This window comes from Denticeps clupeoides, unplaced genomic scaffold, assembly GCF_900700375.1.
Source record: "Denticeps clupeoides unplaced genomic scaffold, fDenClu1.1, whole genome shotgun sequence".
Classification (NCBI taxonomy): domain Eukaryota; kingdom Metazoa; phylum Chordata; class Actinopteri; order Clupeiformes; family Denticipitidae; genus Denticeps; species Denticeps clupeoides.
In genome coordinates, this window is record NW_021629748.1 from 82,489 (window position 1) to 103,273 (window position 20,785).

The 20,785-nt window shown below is 44.4% G+C and overlaps 3 protein-coding genes across 3 annotated transcripts; all 3 read right to left on the minus strand.

Moving 5' to 3' along the window:
- Nucleotides 1-4,466: 4,466 nt before the first annotated feature.
- LOC114773257 (putative gustatory receptor clone PTE01) lies at nt 4,467-5,603 on the minus strand. Its single transcript, XM_028965780.1, has one exon. It carries the CDS (start codon nt 5,601-5,603, stop codon nt 4,662-4,664), a length of 942 nt encoding a protein of 313 aa, XP_028821613.1. The 3' UTR covers nt 4,467-4,661.
- A 2,024-nt stretch (nt 5,604-7,627) lies between these two features.
- On the minus strand, nt 7,628-8,627 carry LOC114773264 (putative gustatory receptor clone PTE01). The gene has a single exon (XM_028965789.1). It carries the CDS (start codon nt 8,625-8,627, stop codon nt 7,683-7,685), a length of 945 nt encoding a protein of 314 aa, XP_028821622.1. The 3' UTR covers nt 7,628-7,682.
- A 1,408-nt stretch (nt 8,628-10,035) lies between these two features.
- On the minus strand, nt 10,036-11,109 carry LOC114773259 (olfactory receptor 142-like). Its single transcript, XM_028965782.1, has one exon. The coding sequence runs from the start codon at nt 11,107-11,109 to the stop codon at nt 10,165-10,167; it is 945 nt and encodes a 314-aa protein (XP_028821615.1). The 3' UTR covers nt 10,036-10,164.
- Nucleotides 11,110-20,785: the final 9,676 nt, after the last annotated feature.

Consider the following 20,785-nt stretch of genomic DNA (forward strand, 5'->3'; position numbering starts at 1 on the left):
TTGTGTGGTATCCAGTGTTCTCCAGTGGTGTCTGTGCCCGCTGTGCTGAGTGGATATGGGGGCTGTGGCTGTGACAGTACCTCTTCCACTAAGACTAGGTCTGGACAGCTCCATGACATCAGGCCATTGGATGGAGGCCTTGGATGAGGGCTGAGTTGAAGATGCCATGGCTGGGCACGTAGAAATGTTTCTCCATAACCATCCCAATCAACCAGGTACTGTAGGAGGCAGCCCCAGTGTCGGACATCCAGCAGCTGATGGGTGTGACAGAGAACCCCAGCTGCTGCCAGAACTGCCTACAGAACCTGGTGATTAATGAGGTCCTCCGGTGTCGAAATACCTCCCTTAGGACTATTTCTGCAGTATGAGCAACTGACAGTAGATGCGGCAGGACGGCAAAATGGACCATCGTGATAAAGCGGTCCCTGAGAGCAAGCCAGAAAAAAATTCCATGGATACATGACCAGGGCCGACAGGGCTCTGGAAATGGCAGAAGTGATGAGAGTTGCCTTTGTGGGGGTAAGTGGCCACATAGGTGCAGACATCAATCAGGATAGAGGGCCACCAAGATAAACACGTAGGTACGGAGACACAATTGGGGGGAGTCTCAGGTAGAGGTGCTCTGTCTGGTGACCACCACATACTTCATGTCGACCCACTGTACAGAAGCAACTATGCATGGGGCAGGCAGGGTGGACTCAGTCTAAGTCTCGGGCAAACTGCCATGAGAGGGGGTAGGTTGGGGGTACCAAGTCATGGTAGGTGGGAACAAGGTTTAAGTCAGGGCTTGGGGCTGAGGTGGTGCCAGTCAGAGTGGCAGGCGCAGGAAGGCCAGAGGCTGTCATGGCCACATGGTTTCCCAGCACTCCTGAATCTTTGGGAGAGTCTATGAGAAAGAACCATACTCAACCCTATCCCAGGGGCGAGATATTCAAGGGATGACAGTGGTGGCAGGGAAGACAAAGATTTCATGCCAGGCCCCAGTCAATAAGGTTGACACTGGTGCCTGAATCCACTATCACCCAACTATCACCCGAGTTGGTTCCCGAGGTTCAGATGAAGGTAACAGGCAATTCACGGCAGAAGAATGAACAGGGGCCACCTGGTGAGCACTGGCTTTTATTGGGAAAAGCCAATGGACATGTTGGTCATCGGAGTTGGTGCAGAGATGTCCCAGCCTCCCACAGTAAAGAAAGTGAAGTGATTGTCACTTGTGATACACAGCAGCACAGCACACAGAGCACGCGGTGAAATTTGTCCTCTGTATTTAACCGTCACCCTTGATGAGCAGTGGGCAGCCATGACAGGCACAATGTGTGGGGGCGGTGCTTTTGGATCAGGATTCGAACCGGCAATGTCAGGATTGGCATCAGGTGGAGAAATCTCCTGTGCCCCATCAAGACAGGAAATAAAGGGGCCATGATTCCGCCCCTCTGCAGCAATGGCATTGTAGTGAACTCTGTGATGAACTTGAGGTTCTTTTGTGAACCTGTTTGTGTTTTTGGTTCTGACAACCGCCACACGCCTGCAGGCTAGTTTATGTTGATCCTCTTAATTCTGCGTTTTCGGCCATCGCGCCTTGTTTTTATTTCTATTCATAAATAAATCCTTGTTTCCCAGAATGCGGCCAGCTGGAGTGAACTTAGGTGGCAGCGGGGAACGCTGGAGAGACGCCGTGGGGTTGGGAAGATCCACGGCGAGACGCGCTGGGACCGTGTTACAAACCCCCTGTGCTGGTAGAGCGCTTTCTTCTCTGTGATGACGTCGACCCCTGGAGATCAGTGAAACCTGGAAGCAGCAACGGAGGCGTTCCTCCAGTGGAGAGAGGGGCGGGCTCCAGCCGGAATGGCTGGAGTACTGCCCGTGGGAGTTGATCGCACCCTGGGTCCGGGATGTCAGCAGGGTGGACGACCCTCGGGACCGTCCAACATCATCGTGAAGTCCGTGACAACCCACGTGACTTCCGGGGGTACGAGGAAGATGAGGGAGACATGGACTACGATGAGAACGATGATGACACAGGTTTGGTGGTCGGTGCCAGGATGGCTCCGCCCAACGTGCCCGTCCAGGTTCGTCACGAGGTGGAAACCCACGTCACTCCCAGTGGTGTGAGGACAGCAAGGAGCCAGCAACTGCGCTGCCAGGACTGCCTTGCGGGGAATCAGTCTCTCCCATTCCGGTCACCGACCTGCCTTCCCTCTGCCTGGACAGCCCAGCACCAGCGCCCCCGCCTGCTGTAGTGGAAGTCAACTACCCTCCACGCCACACACCCACCGCCATCTCCACCAACGCACCAGGCCCCATGAGGGACATCACTCTGGTCCCAGGACCCTTTAGTGGGGCAGCAGGTACATGCCAGTCTTTCACAGCATCCTGTGGCGTGTACTTTGCTGCTCTTCCCTCAGATGTGGAGAAGATCACCACCATCCTCACGCGTCTGACAGGGTCAGCATGGGGCTGGGGCACAGCCCTGTGGCAGCAGGGAGAGATGGACCGAATGAAGACCAAGCAATGGTGGGCGGCGAGAGGGTCATACCTCATGTGACCCTGGCTGTGCCCCCTGAGGAGGTGACCCTCTATTCTGTCTGTCTCTCTCTGTGTGTGTAGGGCGGTAGTAGCCTAGTGGGTTACACACTCGCCTATGAACCAGAAGACCAAATCCCACTTACTACCATTGTGTCCCTGAGCAAGACACTTAACCCTAAGTTGCTCCAGGGGGGGAATGTCCCTGTAACTACTGATTGTAAGTCAGATTGTAAGATAAATGCTGTAAATGTAAATGTGTGTGTGCTTGTCATTTGTGTCCGTATGTCGCCCCGTATGTCACTGCCCTTTTTGTGTCCACCAGATGGCGACCCAATAGCGGAGCCAAACCCCATGGAGGAAGTTCCTGACCTGACTGTGTGGTTCCAGGACGAGCCCCAAAGTAACCCTTAGTCCAGTCGGGGAAGGGGGTGCTCACCCAAATAATTTTTTTGTAGTTCGGATTCCTCCTGAGGGGAGGGTGTGTGGGGAAGCAACAAAGCTGGGTCTTCTGGTAGCCGGAGAGGAGGGCGGACCGGGAATTGGCCTGCGTCCGCCTCCAGAGGGGTGGAGCACCATAGAGCCCCCTGGAAGGCATGAGGACCCAGCTGGGACAGGCAGGAAGAGGGCCTGCTTGTCCCAAAGGCGCAGAAGGGGCTGCCTGGATGGTCTGGCAAAGCCCCCACAGGGGCTGCATGTGCCCAGAAGGCATTAGCTAGGGGTGCCATGAACAGTAACCGGAGGTTCCGGGACCACCTCCCTGTGCGGTGCAAGGAGAGAAGCACGTGCCTGCAGGGATGTGCAGCAAGAGGGGCTGCATGTGCCCAGAAGGCACCAGACAGGGGTGCCGTGAATGGTCCGGTTCTTGAACCGCCTCTATGCGCGGTGCAGGGAGAGAAGCTGGTGTAAAAAAGAACCGTGTGGTGATGAGAGAAAAGAGTGTAGAAAAACTCTTTCTCCCTCCACACAAAAGCGCTGTATTCAACCACTCTAATTTGATGTTACCTGGCAGAAAGAGTGGTAGTAGCCTAGTGGGTAACACACTCGCCTATGAACCAGAAGACCCAGGTTCGAATCCCGCTTACTACCATTGTGTCCCTGAGCAAGACACTTAACCCTAAAATTGCTCCAGGGAGACTGTCCCTGTAACTACTGATTGTAAGTCGCTCTGGATAAGGGCGTCTGCCAAATGCCTTAAATGTAAATGTAAAGAAAGAGGCATGGCACAATAGAGGTTAAAAGGGAACAGTTTCTAATTTATTAACACCGGTAAATAATTATTGTAGTTACATGTGAATATTGAATGTAAAAAGGTACCAAGGTTACAGAGAAAATAAACATGAGAAGAAAGAGTAAAGGGGGAGAATGAGAGAGAAAGAGGCAGAGCCATGGGAAATAATAACTTATTATTATATCATCCCCAACCCTGCACTGACAGTATTTGCAGGCTCACTCTACCCTGGAATGTTTATAATGTTGCAAATGAGCAAATCAGCTCCATTGTAACATTTTTACTATTGTAACTATTATAATGCTCTATAGATATATTTATATATAAATTCATATATATGAATATATATACATTTTATATATATATATATATATATATATATATACACACACACACACACACACACACACACACACACAGTACAGGCCAAAGGTTTGGAGACACCTTCTCATTCAATGTGTTTTCTTTATTTTCATGACCATGGATTGGGTTCAGGTCCGGTGACTGTGGAGGCCAGGTCTCCACTTTTTGTTAAGCAAATAACACATTGAAGCCTCCGTGTCTCCAGCATTAATAACATTCATAATGGAAATTATTTCATTTCAGTTCCCCCAAAAATTGTAAGAAATTCAGTGAATAACTTAAATGACAAAGTTTATTTTGGGTATGTAATTTCTGAGGAGGGCCCAGGGCTTGAAATACTGCTGAGTGTGGTGGGCTGGTGAAGTCCCAAATCTTTACAGATAATTCTGTTTATTGCCTAGACGGTTCAAAAAGCCTCTGTAATTTTACAGTCTGATGGTGTGATGACAGAGCACTGTGTTTTGCATGTCACAAAATGCACATACAAGTGTTTAGCAAATTTAACACGTCAACCTCCAAAATTCATTTAATAAACAGAACACATTTATGTTTTACAAGCAATTTTACCTGAATGCTTAATTAAAGGATTCCGTTTTCGCATTTCTGGTAGAGTGAGGCCGTAAATGAGAGGGTTAAAAATAGGAGGGATCACAAGAAACTCCAGTGAAAAGATGAGAGCCACGACTTTCATAATGTCCTTGAGTTCATAGCGACTCAGCACAATGTCACAAAATGAAGCCAAGGAATAGTTCACAAAGGTTATGATGTGGGGCAGGCATGTCTGCAGAGCTTTACCTCTGAACTCCGACGAGCTCCTTCTACACACAATAAGAATTCTTACATACGTGTACAGTATGAAGCCTGCGGGCAGGAAGACGCTTGAGGCTGCGACAAACATTCCTAAAGCGTTGTTACTCACTGTTGGCACGCAGGAAAGCCGCACAACTGACCAGTTGGAGCAGTAAATCCGGGTAATCTCTCGGCCACATAATGGCAGATTCAGAGTGATATAAAGACCCGCAAACATCCAGAAAAAGGACCAGGAAAATGCTCCGGCGATGAGAAGACCCGTCATCGTCGGGGTCATGATGTTGTGGTAGTGTAGCGGGTGACATATCGCCACATATCTGTCATACGCCATTACACTTAATATGGTGAATTCAGATACTGCATAAGAGTAAATTACAGAAATCTGAGTGAAGCAGGCAGGACGGGATATAATGTGAGCGTCGGAGACGAGGTCGATAGAAAGTCGTGGAAACAGTCCAGTGGTGCCATAGAGAGCGTTGATCGATAGACAAGAAATAAAAATGTACATGGGTTCATGCAGAGATTTCTCCTTTATCACAACCAATATGATGCTGATATTAAGAAGTAAAATGCAAAAATACACAATGAGCATTATTACTAAAAACATATATCGTAAATCCCCATGGTAACTGTATAGGGTGAAGTAAAAATGTGTCTGAAGAGATCCATTTTCCATTTGAAAAGTCTGGAAGGGTACGGTTTGGTTTAAAAATTATGTTTCTTTGAAAAAGTTCTTGTCATTGTGCATTCAGGTGATTTTTCTCTGTCTGTATTCATGTTATCATTGCATATTAACATGTCATACAAACTTCATTTATAAAGCACTTTAACATTCAGTCCTGGGACCCAAAAGTGCTGTTCGGGAAAAAATGTTCATAAAATAAAGTAAAATAAAATAAAAACAATTACAGTCAGCATCTTACAGAAAGCCAAAGAGAAGTGATGGGGTTTCAAACGTGACTGAAAAGGTGAGAATGAGGAAGCCTGTCTCACACACACAAGCAAGTCATTCCACAGCCTCGGAGCTGCAGCACTAAAAGCGCGGACCCCTCTATGCCTACGATTCGTTTTTGGCAGACCAAGGAGCCACTGACCAGGAGACCTTAGAGACCAGGAGGGTGTGTAAGCCTGTAAGAGCTCTGAAAGGTAAGGAGAGGTAAGTCCATTCAGAAAATATAATTGCAGCCAAGTTTTAAATATATAATTCCATACAGATACCAGAGGCTGGAGTGCAGCGTTCTGGTACCTTCAGGAGCAGTTAGATTTCTGCCCCTGGACGTGAGATTAGGTCCTGGGCTTTTATAGATGCACTTCTGTGGAGTGACGTGTCTGAAATACTCTGGAGAACCATTTAGTCAACACAGATTTTATTGTTCACTGCATCACATCCATTCGTGCAAAAAAAAACCTATTAAGTTAAAAAAAATTAAACCGAACACAAAAAGTACAAAAAAAAAAAGTACACACACACATATATATTTGAGATATCTTGTAGAATGCAGATTCCCCCCTCCTCTTTCTTGGATGTAGACGGCCTGGTCTACATATAACATTACATGACAAAACCCTCATTTCTAGGGCAGGTCCAACCTGCACAACCTTTTTACCGAACATTTAGACTTTAGCTACGTGTTCGATAGAATGATTATCTGAATGATTATTCTGCAGGTTGCCTATAAGGACAGTGGTGGATAGGGACAGTGGTGGCCTAGTGGTTAAGGAAGCGGCCCCGTAATCAGAAGGTTGCCGGTTCGAATCCTGATTCGCCAAGGTGCCACTGAGGTGCCATTGAGCAAAGCACCGTCCCCACACACTGCTCCCCGGGCGCCTGTCATGGTGCCCACTGCTCACTCAGGGTGATGGGTTAAATACAGAGGACAAATTTCACTGTGTGCACCGTGTGCTGTGCTGCTGTGTATCACATGTGACAATCACTACACTTTACACTATTAATAAAAAAAACTTTACGATGAGTGTTAGTTATTGGGCTCTCTGAATAACATATGTGATATTTCTGCAGGCCTTCGTTCCTAATCCATCCCTCTTGTTACACAGGAGATGTGGTGAAACGAGGTTGAGGTTTAAATTTATTGTCATATGTACAAAGTACAGCGTTCAGAGCACAATGAAATTCTTACTTGAAAACTCCTCCCACGCAGACAGAACATAGGACATGATACACAGAGGACATATAAGACAAATAAAAGTGTTCAAAACAACAAAAAAAACAATAAAAAGTGTTCAAAACATTGATGAAACAAAATGAATCAGCTTTTAAACTTTCTAATTAAATATTAACAATAAAAACCACACAATTTCCATTGTAATGGACCTGAGGTCACAGGACTCCGGGTTTTGTGCCATGCTTTGTGGCATTTGACTAGCCAGGACTACCACCACCTTTAAGAAGCAGTTGAAAACCCACTTGTTCAAAAAGTATTTCAGACGAGTCCGACACTAACACACACACACACAAAATATATATATCTATATATTTTTTTTTTTCATCTAGCACTAAACAATTCCCAGCATGTTCTATTCCTGACAAGATCGGCCTTATCAGTGCTCTTAGTTTTGTAACTATAAAATCTATAGAAACCGAATGAGAATTGCTGGTGTCCTCTTGTAAGTCGCTTTGGATAAAAGCCTCTGCCAAGTAAAGTAAAGTAAAGTGGCAATTAAAGAAAATCAGTCATCCTGGCACTGAAATATCAATGACATCATGTGATCTGTAAAAGCAAAGCAAGTTTCTATGTTATTTAGAAATAACAGCAATTTTACCTGAATGCTTAATTAAAGGATTCCGTTTTCGCATTTCTGGTAAAGTGAGGCCGTAAATGAGAGGGTTAAAAATAGGAGGGATCACAAGAAATTCCAGTGAAAAGATGAGAGCCACAACTTTCATAACGTCCTTGAGTTCATAGCGAATCAGCACAATGTCACAAAATGAAGCCAAGGAATAGTTCACAAAGGTTATGATGTGGGGCAGGCATGTCTGCAGAGCTTTACCTCTGAACTCCGACGAGCTCCTTCTACACACAATAAGAATTCTTACATACGTGTACAGTATGAAGCCTGCGGGCAGGAAGACGCTTGAGGCTGCGACAAACATTCCTAAAGCGTTGTTACTCACTGTTGGCACACAGGAAAGTCGCACAACTGACCAGTTGGAGCAGTAAATCCGGGTAATCTCTCTGCCACATAATGGCAGATTCAGAGTGATATTAATACACACAGCCGTCCAGAAAAAGGACCAGGAAAACGCTCCGGCGATGAGAAGACCCGTCATCGTCGGGGTCATGATGTTGTGGTAGTGTAGCGGGTGACAAATCGCCACATATCTGTCATACGCCATTACACTTAATATGGTGAATTCAGAGATTGCATAAGAGTAAATAACATATATCTGAGTGAAGCAGGCAGGACGGGATATAATGTGAGCGTCGGAGACGAGGTCGATGGAAAGTCGTGGAAACAGTCCAGTGGTGCCATAGAGAGCGTTGATCGATAGACAAGAAATAAAAATGTACATGGGTTCATGCAGAGATTTCTCCTTTATCACAACCAATATGATGCTGATATTAAGAAGTAAAATACAAAAATAAACAATGAGCATTATTACTAAAAACATATATCGTAAATCCCCATGGTAACTGTATAGGGTGAAGTAAAAATGTGTCTGAAGAGATCCATTTTCCATTTGAAAAGCCTGAAAGGGTACGATTTTGGTTTAATCAAGCTTAACAATTCAGTTTCTTTAAAAAGTTCTTGTCATTTGCATTCAGGTGATTTTTCTCCGACTATATTCTGTATTCATGTTATCATTGCATATTAACATATCATACAAACTTCATTTATAAAGCACTTTAACATTCAGTCCTGGGACCCAAAGTGCTGTACAGAGAGTAAAGGAAAAAATGTTCATAAAATAAAAACCACAAAAAACACAACCACATAAAAACAATTACAGTCAGCATCTTACAGAAAGCCAAAGAGAAGTGATGGGGTTTCAAGCGTGACTGAAAAGCTGAGAATGAGGAAACCTGTCTCACACACACAAGCAAGGTTTTCCACAGCCTCGGAGCTGCAGCACTAAAAGTGCGGACCCCTCTATGCCTACGATTCGTTTTTGGCAGACCAAGGAGCCACTGACCAGGAGACCTTAGAGACCGTGAGGGTGTGTAAGCCTGTAAGAGCTCTGAAAGGTAAGGAGAGGTAAGTCCATTCAGAAAATATAATTGCAGCAAGTTTTAAATATATAATTCCATACAGATACCAGAGGCTGGAGAGCAGCGTTCTGGTACCTTCAGGAGCAGTCAGATTTCTGCCCCTGGACGTGAGATTAGGTCCTGGGCTTTTATAGATGCACTTCTGTGGAGTGACGTGTCTGAAATACTCTGGAGAACCATTTAGTCAACACAGCTTTTATTGTTCACTCTATCAATGCATCACATCCATTCGTGCAAAAAAAACCCTATTAAGTTAAAAAAATTTAACCGAACACAAAAAGTACAAAAAAAAAAAGTACACACACACATATATATTTGAGACATCTTGTAGAATGCAGATTCCCCCCTCCTCTTTCTTGGATGTAGACGGCCTGGTCTACATATAACATTACGTGACAAAACCATCATTTCTAGGGCAGGTCCAACCTGCACAACCTTTTTACCGAACATTTAGACTTTAGCTACGTGTTCGATAGAATGATTATCTGAATGATTATTCTGCAGGTTGCCTATTAATGAAAAAAACGTAATGATGAGTGTAAGTTATTGGGCTCTCTGAATAACATATGTGATATTTCTGCAGGCCTTCGTTCCTAATCCATCCCTCTCATTACACAGGAGATGTGGTGAAACGAGGTTGAGGTTGAAGTTTATTGTCATATGTACAAAGTACAGCGTTCAGAGCACAATGAAATTCTTACTTGAAAACCTCTCCCACGCAGACAGAACATAGAACATGATACACAGAGGACATAGAAGACAAATAAAAGTGTTCAAAACAAAAAAAACAATAAAAAAGTGTTCAAAACATTGATGAAACAAAATGCGTTTAAACTTTCAAATTAAATATTAACAATAAAAACAACACAATTTCCATTATAATGGATCTGAGGTCACAGGACTCCGGGTTTTGTGCCATGCTTTGTGGCAATTAAAGAAAATCAGTCATCCTGGCACTGAAATATCAATGACATCATGTGATCCGTAAAAACAAAGCAAGTTTCTATGTTATTTAGAAATAACAGCAATTTTACCTGAATGCTTAATTAAAGGATTCCGTTTTCGCATTTCTGGTAGAGTGAGGCCGTAAATGAGAGGGTTAAAAATAGGAGGGATCACAAGAAATTCCAGTGAAAAGATGAGAGCCACGACTTTCATAACGTCCTCGAGCTCATAGCGACTCAGCACAATGTCACAAAATGAAGCCAAGGAATAGTTCACAAAGGTTATGATGTGGGGCAGGCATGTCTGCAGAGCTTTACCTCTGAACTCCGACGAGCTCCTTCTACACACAATAAGAATTCTTACATACGTGTACAGTATGAAGCCTGCGGGCAGGAAGACGCTTGTGGATGCGACAAACATTCCTAAAGCGTTGTTACTCGATGTTGGCACGCAGGAGAGCCTCGCCACTGACCACGTCGAGCAGTACAGCCGCGATATTCCTCTGCCACATAATGGCAGTTTCACCGTGACATACACAACCAGAGCCATCCAAAAAAAGGACCAGGAAAACGCTCCGGCGATGAGAAGACCCGTCATCGTCGGGGTCATGATGTTGTGGTAGTGTAGCGGGTGACAAATCGCCACATATCTGTCATACGCCATTACACTTAATATGGTGAATTCAGAGATTGCATAAGTGTAAATAACATATATCTGAGTGAAGCAGGCAGGACGGGATATAATGTGAGCGTCGGAGACGAGGTCGATGGAAAGTCGTGGAAACAGTCCAGTGGTGCCATAGAGAGCGTTGATCGATAGACAAGAAATAAAAATGTACATGGGTTCATGCAGAGATTTCTCCTTCATCACAACCAATATGATGCTGATATTAAGAAGTAAAATGGCTAAATATACAACAAGTATTATTAGAAAAAATAGATATCTTAAACCCCCTTGGTCTCTGTACAGGGTTAAAAGAAAATCGGTTTGAAGTGTGTAATTTTCCATTTGGCAAGATTCTCCTGGGTTTCCTAAGAGGTAAGAAGTAAGCAGTTATATTTAATCAACATTAACAAAGAAATAAGTCCTTATTTAAAAGAATTGTCGCATGCATGCAGTACACTAGATATTCTTTAACAAACTATGTTATTTACAACCTGATATTTTACACTAAACTCTTTTATCCATTAGAGGCTGTGATTAGAACCTGGAGAACCCAGAGCTGCATTTACCTTGAGGAGCAGTAAGATTTTCGATGGTCAGAATCTTCCGTGGCCTTTTATTTTGGTCTCAAGACATCTCTGGTGTGATCTCAGCAATGCTCTGGAGTTCCAAAGTACTGAAGCATGATGGGTAGACCGCATGATGTCAGACATTTGATTCCTCCTTTGCGGTTAGGCGGGCAGCAGAAATCTGTCTTTGACCGGAAGCAGTGTCTTAAGACACAGTGCTAAGACACTGTGTCTAATATTGTGGACAAAAGGACATTTTACCACTGCATGAACATGAACGCAAGTTAACTCTGTTGTGTTTGAGACAGGACTTGACAGCAGATAAGCTTTGTTTGAAATGGAACCATAGTGAGTGGCATAGCAATGGAAGTCGAGGTCAAAGGGCACCAATAATGGACCGAGGACAGATCCCTGTGTGACCCCGCATGTTACAGCAGAGATGGTGGACATTCAGTGCTGTCCTGCTCTCACAAAGCAACCGAATTGGAAGTTCTTCTAATGTTGTTAGGCTCATATCTCAATGTGATGTTGCATTGCACCAGCCAGGGCGTGGAGCTTTCTTTTCATGTCTATTAGTTTCCCTATCAAAATGATAATCATCTCTGTTACAGTGCTGATGTGACATTGTGATATGTGACATGTAGACCTCTAGGACACAAATCATACATTGGATACATTCAAAGCAAATGATTGTTCTGTAGGCCTCTGAAGAAAAGCCTCAAATGTCCTCCGATTGTCCCTTTGTCTGCATGATGCAATTCGGTGGACATAAACATGTTTGCTACAACTAATTAATGAGTTTCAAAACTCTTCCGATCCCTAAACCCTGAAGGTCAGTTTACAGCATGCGTCTCTGAGGGGAGCGAGGAGTGGGGACTCATTATCAGAGGAAGCTTTAATGAAGTCCCTTTGGTCATGTGGTCAAGTTATTCCTGCGTGGCCAAATTAAGTCCTGTCTGGAGAGATCTGGCGAGATGTTGTTCATCTTTCCTTTTATTACTTCAGATAAAACAGAAAAACAGTCCATAAATATGTATTGTATGTTCAAATATGTCAATAGAGTCCCAGGTTCAACCCCCACTTACTACCATTGTGTGCCTGAGTGTCTCCAAGTCACTACTGTCCTGACTGTCCCTGTCACTACTGATTGATAAGGGCGTCTGGTAAAATGCCATAAATGTTACTTTAGTTGTCATACAGAGAAACTAGAAATGACCTGCGAACATGCTTCAAATTTAGAATTGCATCATCCACGGAACCCATCACCACGTGCGTCCCGATTGTGTTTATTCGTGTTTGTGATTATTAACTTTCTGGCCACTAAGGATCACAGTCTGTTTTCCTGTTGACGGCCTGGCTTTCATCAGACCAGGAGGGACACATCTAGAGTCCACAGGGAGGACAGTAATGACACGCTATACCTCGGTGCATATTGTTGGACACCACGGCAGCCTTCCTGCTGACTTAATGAGCCAAAATGAGGCACATTAGCACATTATTTGCACATTATTTGGTAGTCTTTAAATTACCTGTAAAAATCAATTAGCAATTTGTTCTGTGACAATCTTAATTATTGGCTAAACAGAGATTGTTGATCAAAGTGCTGCTAAGTATAAAACATTTAAGAGGAACGATTCTGAAAATACACAGATAAGAAATAATTATCAAAAGGAATAAAATTTACATGCATGAAATCAGAGATTGGAGAAAATGAGTTCAAATATAAAAGCATGGAAGATAAAAAGCACCAGTAGAGAAGACATTTTGACTTCAGCTTGACAGAGACGCCGATGTTAGCAGTTGGTCTCAGGCCTGCAACACATTTTGAGCAAAACCTGCACAATTGTCCCCAATAGTTGTCAACGCAAGTCCTGGCATTTTAAATCTGGTACGTTTGCTGGTCACTGCTGGTTGGTTTGATGCTGTTTCCAGCGTAATGACACATGAAGGCCTGCATGCCCTCGATATGTAGACATGCATACGGTATAAATCTGGTTGTACAGTTGTTTTTGTCGGCCTGTCGTCATTTTAGTTTTAGTCTAGAATTTGCCTCAAGATGACATTTTAGTTTTTATTTTAGACTCATTTTCTTCTACTCAAGTTTCTACTCAACATTTTAGTCTTATTTTTAGTCTTTATAATAACTGAGAATTATCCATGACTATTTTAGTCTAGTTTTAGTCAGTGAAAACTGTATTTTGGTCTCTTATATTTTAGTAATACAGTTCTATTTAACCCAGTCAGTATAGTACAAGTACCTGGTAGAACCGACAAAACCAGCATTTTCTTTTAGTCAAAACCACTTCACAGTTAAAACAAGGTTATCTAAGCACATTATTTGCACATAACTAGGTAGTCTTTAAATTATCTGTAAAAATCTTCCTTATTTGCTAAACCTTCAGGAGAAATTGCTGATCAAAGTGCTACAAAGTGTGTAAAGAGATTGTAGAAACGAGTTCAAACATAAAAGATAAAAAGATAAAAATCACCAGTAGAGAAGACATTTTGAAGACAGCGTGTCCAGCTGTCCTGTCTGGTATTTTGAAGACAGCTGACCTGCCTGGTATTTTGAAGACAGCGTGTCCAGTTGACCTGCCTGGTATTTTGAAGACAGTGTGTCCAGCTGTCCTGTCTGGTATTGTGAAGACAAAGTGTCCAGCTGACCTGCCTGGTATTTTGAAGACAGCGTGTCCAGCTGACCTGTCTGGTATTGTGAAGACAGCGTGTCCAGCTGACCTGACTGGTATTTTGAAGACAGCGTGTCCAGCTGACCTGACTGGTATTTTGAAGACAGCGTGTCCTGCTGACCTGCCTGGTATTTTAAAGACAGCATGTCCAGTTGACCTGTCTGGTATTTTGAAGACAGCGTGTCCAGCTGACCTGCCTGGTATTTTGAAGACAGCGTGTCCAGCTGACCTGACTGGTATTTTGAAGACAGTGTGTCCAGCTGACCTGTCTGGTATTTGAAAGACAGCGTGTCCAGCTGACCTGTCTGGTATTGTGAAGACAGCGTGTCCAGCTGACCTGACTGGTATTTTGAAGACAGCGTGTCCAGCTGACCTGACTGGTATTTTGAAGACAGTGTGTCCAGCTGTCCTGTCTGGTATTTTGAAGACAGCGTGTCCAGCTGACCTGCCTGGTATTTTGAAGACAGCATGTCCAGCTGACCTGACTGGTATTTTGAAGACAGTGTGTCCAGCTGACCTGTCTGGTATTTGAAAGACAGCATGTCCAGCTGACCTGTCTGGTATTTTGAAGACAGCGTGTCCAGCTGTCCTTTCTGGTATTTTGAAGACAGTGTGTCCAGTTGACCTGCCTGGTATTTTGAAGACAGTGTGTCCAGCTGACCTGCCTGGTATTTTGAAGACAGCGTGTCCAGCTGACCTGTCTGGTATTTTGAAGACAGCGTGTCCAGCTGAACTGTCTGGTATTTTAAAGACAGCATGTCCAGCTGACCTGTCTGGTATTTTGAAGACAGCGTGTCCAGGTGACCTGTCTGGTATTTTGAAGACAGCATGTCCATCTGAACAGTCTGGTATTGTGAAGACAAAGTGTCCAGCTGACCTGCCTGGTATTTTGAAGACAGCGTGTCCTGCTGACCTGCCTGGTATTTAAAGACAGCGTGTCCAGTTGACCTGTCTGGTATTTTGAAGACAGCGTGTCCTGCTGTCCTGTCTGGTATTTGGAAGACAGCATGTCCAGCTGTCCTGTCTGGTATTTTGAAGATAGCGTGTCCAGCTGAACTGTCTGGTATTTTAAAGACAGCGTGTCCAGCTGACCTGCCTGGTATTTTGAAGACAGCGTGTCCAGCTGACCTGCCTGGTATTTTGAAGACAGCATGTCCAGCTGACCTGTCTGAAATTTTGAAGACAGCGTGTCCAGGTGACCTGTCTGGTATTTTGAAGACAGCATGTCCAGCTGTCCTGTCTGGTATTTTGAAGACAGCGTGTCCATCTGAACAGTCTGGTATTGTGAAGACAAAGTGTCCAGCTGACCTGCCTGGTATTTGGAAGACAGCGTGTCCAGCTGACCTGTCTGGTATTTTGAAGACAGCGTGTCCAGCTGTCCTGTCTGGTATTTGGAAGACAGCATGTCCAGCTGTCCTGTCTGGTATTTTGAAGATAGCGTGTCCAGCTGACCTGCCTGGTATTTTGAAGACAGCGTGTCCAGCTGTCCTGTCTGGTATTTGGAAGACAGCATGTCCAGCTGTCCTGTCTGGTATTTTGAAGATAGTGTGTCCAGCTGACCTGCCTGGTATTTTGAAGACAGCATGTCCAGCTGACCTGTCTGAAATTTTGAAGACAGCGTGTCCAGGTGACCTCTCTTGTATTTTGAAGACAGCGTGTCCAGCTGAACAGTCTGGTATTGTGAAGACAAAGTGTCCAGCTGACCTGCCTGGTATTTTGAAGACAGCGTGTCCAGCTGACCTGTCTGGTATTTTGAAGACAGCGTGTCCTGCTGACCTGCCTGGTATTTTAAAGACAGCATGTCCAGTTGACCTGTCTGGTATTTTGAAGACAGCGTGTCCAGCTGACCTGTCTGGTATTTTAAAGACAGCGTGTCCAGCTGACCTGTCTGAAAATTTGAAGACAGCGTGTCCAACTGAACAGTCTGGTATTTTAAAGACAGCGTGTCCAGCTGACCTGCATGGTATTTTGAAGACAGCGTGTCCAGCTGACCTGTCTGGTATTTTGAAGACAGCGTGTCCAGCTGACCTGCATGGTATTTTGAAGACAGCGTGTCCAGCTGACCTGTCTGAAAATTTGAAGACAGCGTGTCCAACTGAACAGTCTGGTATTGTGAAAACAGTGTGTCCAGCTGACCTGTCTCCCTGCAGTGGACAGTGAAGACAGCAGAGCGCATCATCGGGGTTCCACTTCCACCATCTCCCAGCTCTACGAAAAACACCTCATCCATCGAGCTCGGAACATAGGGTGGTAGTAGCCTAGTGGGTAACACACTATGAACCAGAAGACCCAGGTTCAAATCCCACTTACTACCATCGTGTCCCTGAGCAAGACCCTTAACCCTGAGTTGCTCCAGGGGGACTGTCCCCTGAAACTACTGATTGTAAGTCGCTCTGGACAAGGGCGTCTGATACATGCCGTAAATGTAAATGTAAATGTAAACATAATGAAGGACGCTCACCACCCCTCACACGCCTGGTTCTCCATCCTACCGTCTGGGAGACGTTCTGTAGCATCAGAACTGTAACTGCCAGACACGGCAAGAGCTTCGTCCCCCGAGCAGCCAGAGCTCTCAATACACCTCCATCACCAGAACATGAAACTCAACAATACACCTCCAGCCTTATACACCTGATCTTTGCACATCTCAACTGCACCTTGAACATTCCTGCACATGTTTGTCTTGTCTTGTGTGTCCTGTCTGAAATATCCAACTTATCCACTTACAAGCGTCCTACATGATGTTGTCCAGTTATGTCCTGTTCAACCTGTTCATTGTACAGAAAAGTTCTACTTTTCTCCTATAGAGATAACTTGTACAGTATTTAAGTTTTAGTTTTAGTTAGTATAGTTTAGTGTGTATATACATATATATTTTTCTTTTATGATTGTATTATGGGGGGTCTGTGTGAAACATTATTTCAATACACGGTATACGGTGTATACTGTTATGCTGACTATAAACCAATCTAGAATCTTATTATTATAATTAAAAAGTGAATTGATTGTCATTGTGAAACACTGCAGCACAGCACACGGTGACACAGTGAAATGTGTCCTCTGTATTTAACCGTCACCCTTTGTGACAGTGGACACCATGACAGGCGCCCGGGGAGCAGTTTGTGGGGACGGTACCTTCATCAAGGCACCTCAGTGGCACCTCGGCGGTTCGGGATTCAAACCTGCAACCTTCTGATTACGGTGCCGCTTCTTTAACCACTAGCTTTAATGCCCCTAACATTAATAATAATAACCTTATAGACTCAACATCCTTTCCAGTGCCCGCATTTCTCCTCAAGTTTTTCTTTTCCACATTGTAAAGAAAGTGTACAAACGTCACTTCATCTTTTTCTCCCTAATAACCCACCACCACATATCTATAACCCACCACAAGCATTATGAAATATTAATAAATCACGAATGGGAATTGAGGAAGTGACGTCATCTGTGCGGCCAGATGAGAGGGACAAACAACAGAAATACTGCATAATAATAATAATAATAATGTAACTAGAAAACAAAATTCCATGGAAATTTTGAGGGGCCTGTCCGGGTGTTGGTCGCTGCAGCGGGCGTGGCCTCTAGAGCTGGTTTCAGCTGTAAGAGCAGACTTTAAAACTACATTAGCCGAGGAAACAGGCAGTCACATGACTTTAGGTGATGTTTGGAACATGTTTAATAACAAATGATATATAATTATAGCTAATGCTAACATGTTATGATCAAAAATGCTAAAAGGCCGTGGCCAAGATATAACTAAAGTGGCTGAGGACAGGGCATCTCTAATGAAGTGCCCGAAGGACAGGGTGTCCCCAATAAAGCAGCCAAAGGACCAGGTGGTCTTAATAATGTGTTTGATTGTCATCCTAATGAAGCTGCTGGTTTAATCTGCCATTGAATTACAGTGCTGGCGCTGCTGCTGTATCAGTACCCCTTGTAGGACCCCCTTTGCTGGCAATGACACAGTAGCAGTACCACTTAAAAGGGGCCCCATTTTACCAATGCTACCAGTGCTAAAACTAGCATTCAATGCGTTCTAATGGGAAAATGACCCTGACGTTTTTTTCTCACCCATTGACCCATTTTTTGTTTTTCCAAAATTTGAAAGTGAAGTGATTGTCACTTGTGATACACAGCAGCACAGCACACGGTGCACACAGTGAAATTTGTCCTCTGCATTTAACCCATGACCCTGAGTGAGCAGTGGGCACCATGACAGGCGCCCGGGGAGCAGTGTGTGGGGACGGTGCTTTGCTCAGTGGCACCTCAGTGGCACCTTGGCAGATCGGGATTCTGATTACAGGGCCGCTTCCTTAACCTCTAGGGCACCACTGTACGTGATCTGTAAATCAGACAGAGACAAACCATATGTCAAAATGTCAGTCTTGCCAAGACTTTTTTTGCATATCAAACCATCTGGACACAAAGTCCAAAGTTCTGAAAACGCTTTTTGGTGAATTGCGCGCAGACCATAAATCCCACTGAGCCAAGCCATATATCAAACCGTACGGAATGAAAATGGCCTTTTTTGCTTTTTTCCTATTTTTCCAGGTTTTCCTGAGCCCTGTTGGGGGTAGCGACACAACCAATATATCGGATTGTGTGACTCGGCGAGGCCTTCGGTCTCGCCTCGACTCCCGAGTCTCTAGCATTTACGGCTGGTCCCAGGGAGCTGAACACGTCTTCCTCTACACAACAGTAAACGGTACTTTTTACACTTTGAACCTGATTTGTGGGCGGCCCGTACGACCTACCTAAACAAACAACATGTCATCTTGTTTCTGTTCGTTTCACAGTCTTAGCGTTGCAGCCTTGAATGTAACACGTCCTTTTTTGTCTTTTTCACAGTTTTCCGGGTTTTCCCGGGTTTTCCAAACCCCCATTGGCGGCACCATTTCGTCCCAAAAACGTATCCCCAGCACAATAGTAAATGGTCTGTCGTACTGACCGGCCCAAATTAAACATTTCATTCTCATAATAAACATTTTTGACATTTTAGTCTAGTTTTTATTTTGTAATCCACATTTAGTCTCATTTTTCGTTACGTGACCAGCATTTACGTCTTGTTTTTTTTTGGACCAACACTAATCAGAAGGTTGCAGTTTGGAGTCCTGAACCGCCGAGGTGCCACCAAGGTGCCCTTGATGAAGGTCCTGTCCCCACACACTGCTCCCCGAGTTCCCACTGTCACCAAGGGTGATGGTTAAATACAGAGGACACGTTTCACCGTGACACCGTGTGCTGCGCTGCAGTGTCTCACAATGACGATCACGTCACTTTCACTGCATCAGTTTAATATTTCCCTGAATGACAAGTTCAAGGGCTAATCTTTTTATAATTCAGTACAAAGACAAATCAATTACTTTGAAATCCATTGTGGTTTTCAAAGAAGCCACACGTGAAGACATCTTGGTACAACACACAGCAATAAATGCAATGGAATAGGTTCATATTTATCAGGGTACCTGATATTATCTGTAATATTATTTTGTTGTGGGCCAGATGTGAGGTGCAGGAGAGGGAAGAAACACGGAGCAATCTTCAGCTCGCTAGTGAAGAACACCAGCTGATACGTGGACAAAGTTCGTCTGGAAGAAACAGGGATCTTCAGCTCGCTAGAGAAGAACATCAGCTGATACGTGGACAAAGTTCGTCTGGAAGAAACAGGGATCTTCATCTCGCTAGTGAAGAACATCAGCTGATACGTGGACAAAGTTCGTCTGGAAGAAACAGGGATTTTCAGCTCGCTAGAGAGGAACACCAGCTGATACGTGGACAAAGTTCGTCTGGAAGAAACAGGGATCTTCATCTCGCTAGTGAAGAACACCAGCTGATACGTGGACAAAGTTCGTCTGGAAGAAACAGGGATCTTCATCTCGCTAGTGAAGAACACCAGCTGATACGTGGACAAAGTTCGTCTGGAAGAAACAGGGATCTTCAGCTCGCTAGTGAAGAACACCAGCTGATACGTGGACAAAGTTCGTCTGGAAGAAACAGGGATCTTCATCTCGCTAGTGAAGAACACCAGCTGATACGTGGACAAAGTTCGTCTGGAAGAAACAGGGATCTTCATCTCGCTAGTGAAGAACACCAGCTGATACATGGACAAAGTTCGTCTGGAAGAAACAGGGATCTTCATCTCGCTAGTGAAGAACACCAGCTGATACATGGACAAAGTTCGTCTGGAAGAAACAGGGATCTTCATCTCGCTAGTGAAGAACACCAGCTGATACATGGACAAAGTTCGTCTGGAAGAAACAGGGATCTTCAGCTCGCTAGTGAAGAACACCAGCTGATACATGGACAAAGTTCGTCTGGAAGAAACAGGGATCTTCAGCTCGCTAGAGAGGAACACCAGCTGATGGACAAAGTTCGTCTGGAAGAAACAGGGATCTTCAGCTCGCTAGTGAAGAACACCAGCTGATACGTGGACAAAGTTCGTCTGGAAGAAACGGATCTTCAGCTCGCTAGAGAGGAACACCAGCTGATACATGGACAAAGTTCATCTGGATCAGGTTCAGGTTTACAGAAGTGCTTTAAAATGTCCCTCATTAGGATGATCTGTAGATACCATTATTTTAACAACTCGGAATTCCCAAGACTTCCATAGAAGTCTTCGTTTATTGAATAGATGTCAAATTTATCAGTGATCTCATGAACTGGGAGAATTTAAATCAAAATGTCCATTATAAGTTGGCCCTTTTGGATGCTCCTTATTAATTTATTTTCATGATGTCTCTCGTCCTGCTTTAGCAGTGGAACGAC

Bases quoted from the DNA above. Each gene is read 5' to 3' on its own strand.
- LOC114773257 (XM_028965780.1), bottom strand. From the start codon at position 5,603: ATGGAAAATGGATCTCTTCAGACACATTTTTACTTCACCCTATACAGT.
- LOC114773264 (XM_028965789.1), bottom strand. From the start codon at position 8,627: ATGGAAAATGGATCTCTTCAGACACATTTTTACTTCACCCTATACAGT.
- LOC114773259 (XM_028965782.1), bottom strand. From the start codon at position 11,109: ATGGAAAATTACACACTTCAAACCGATTTTCTTTTAACCCTGTACAGA.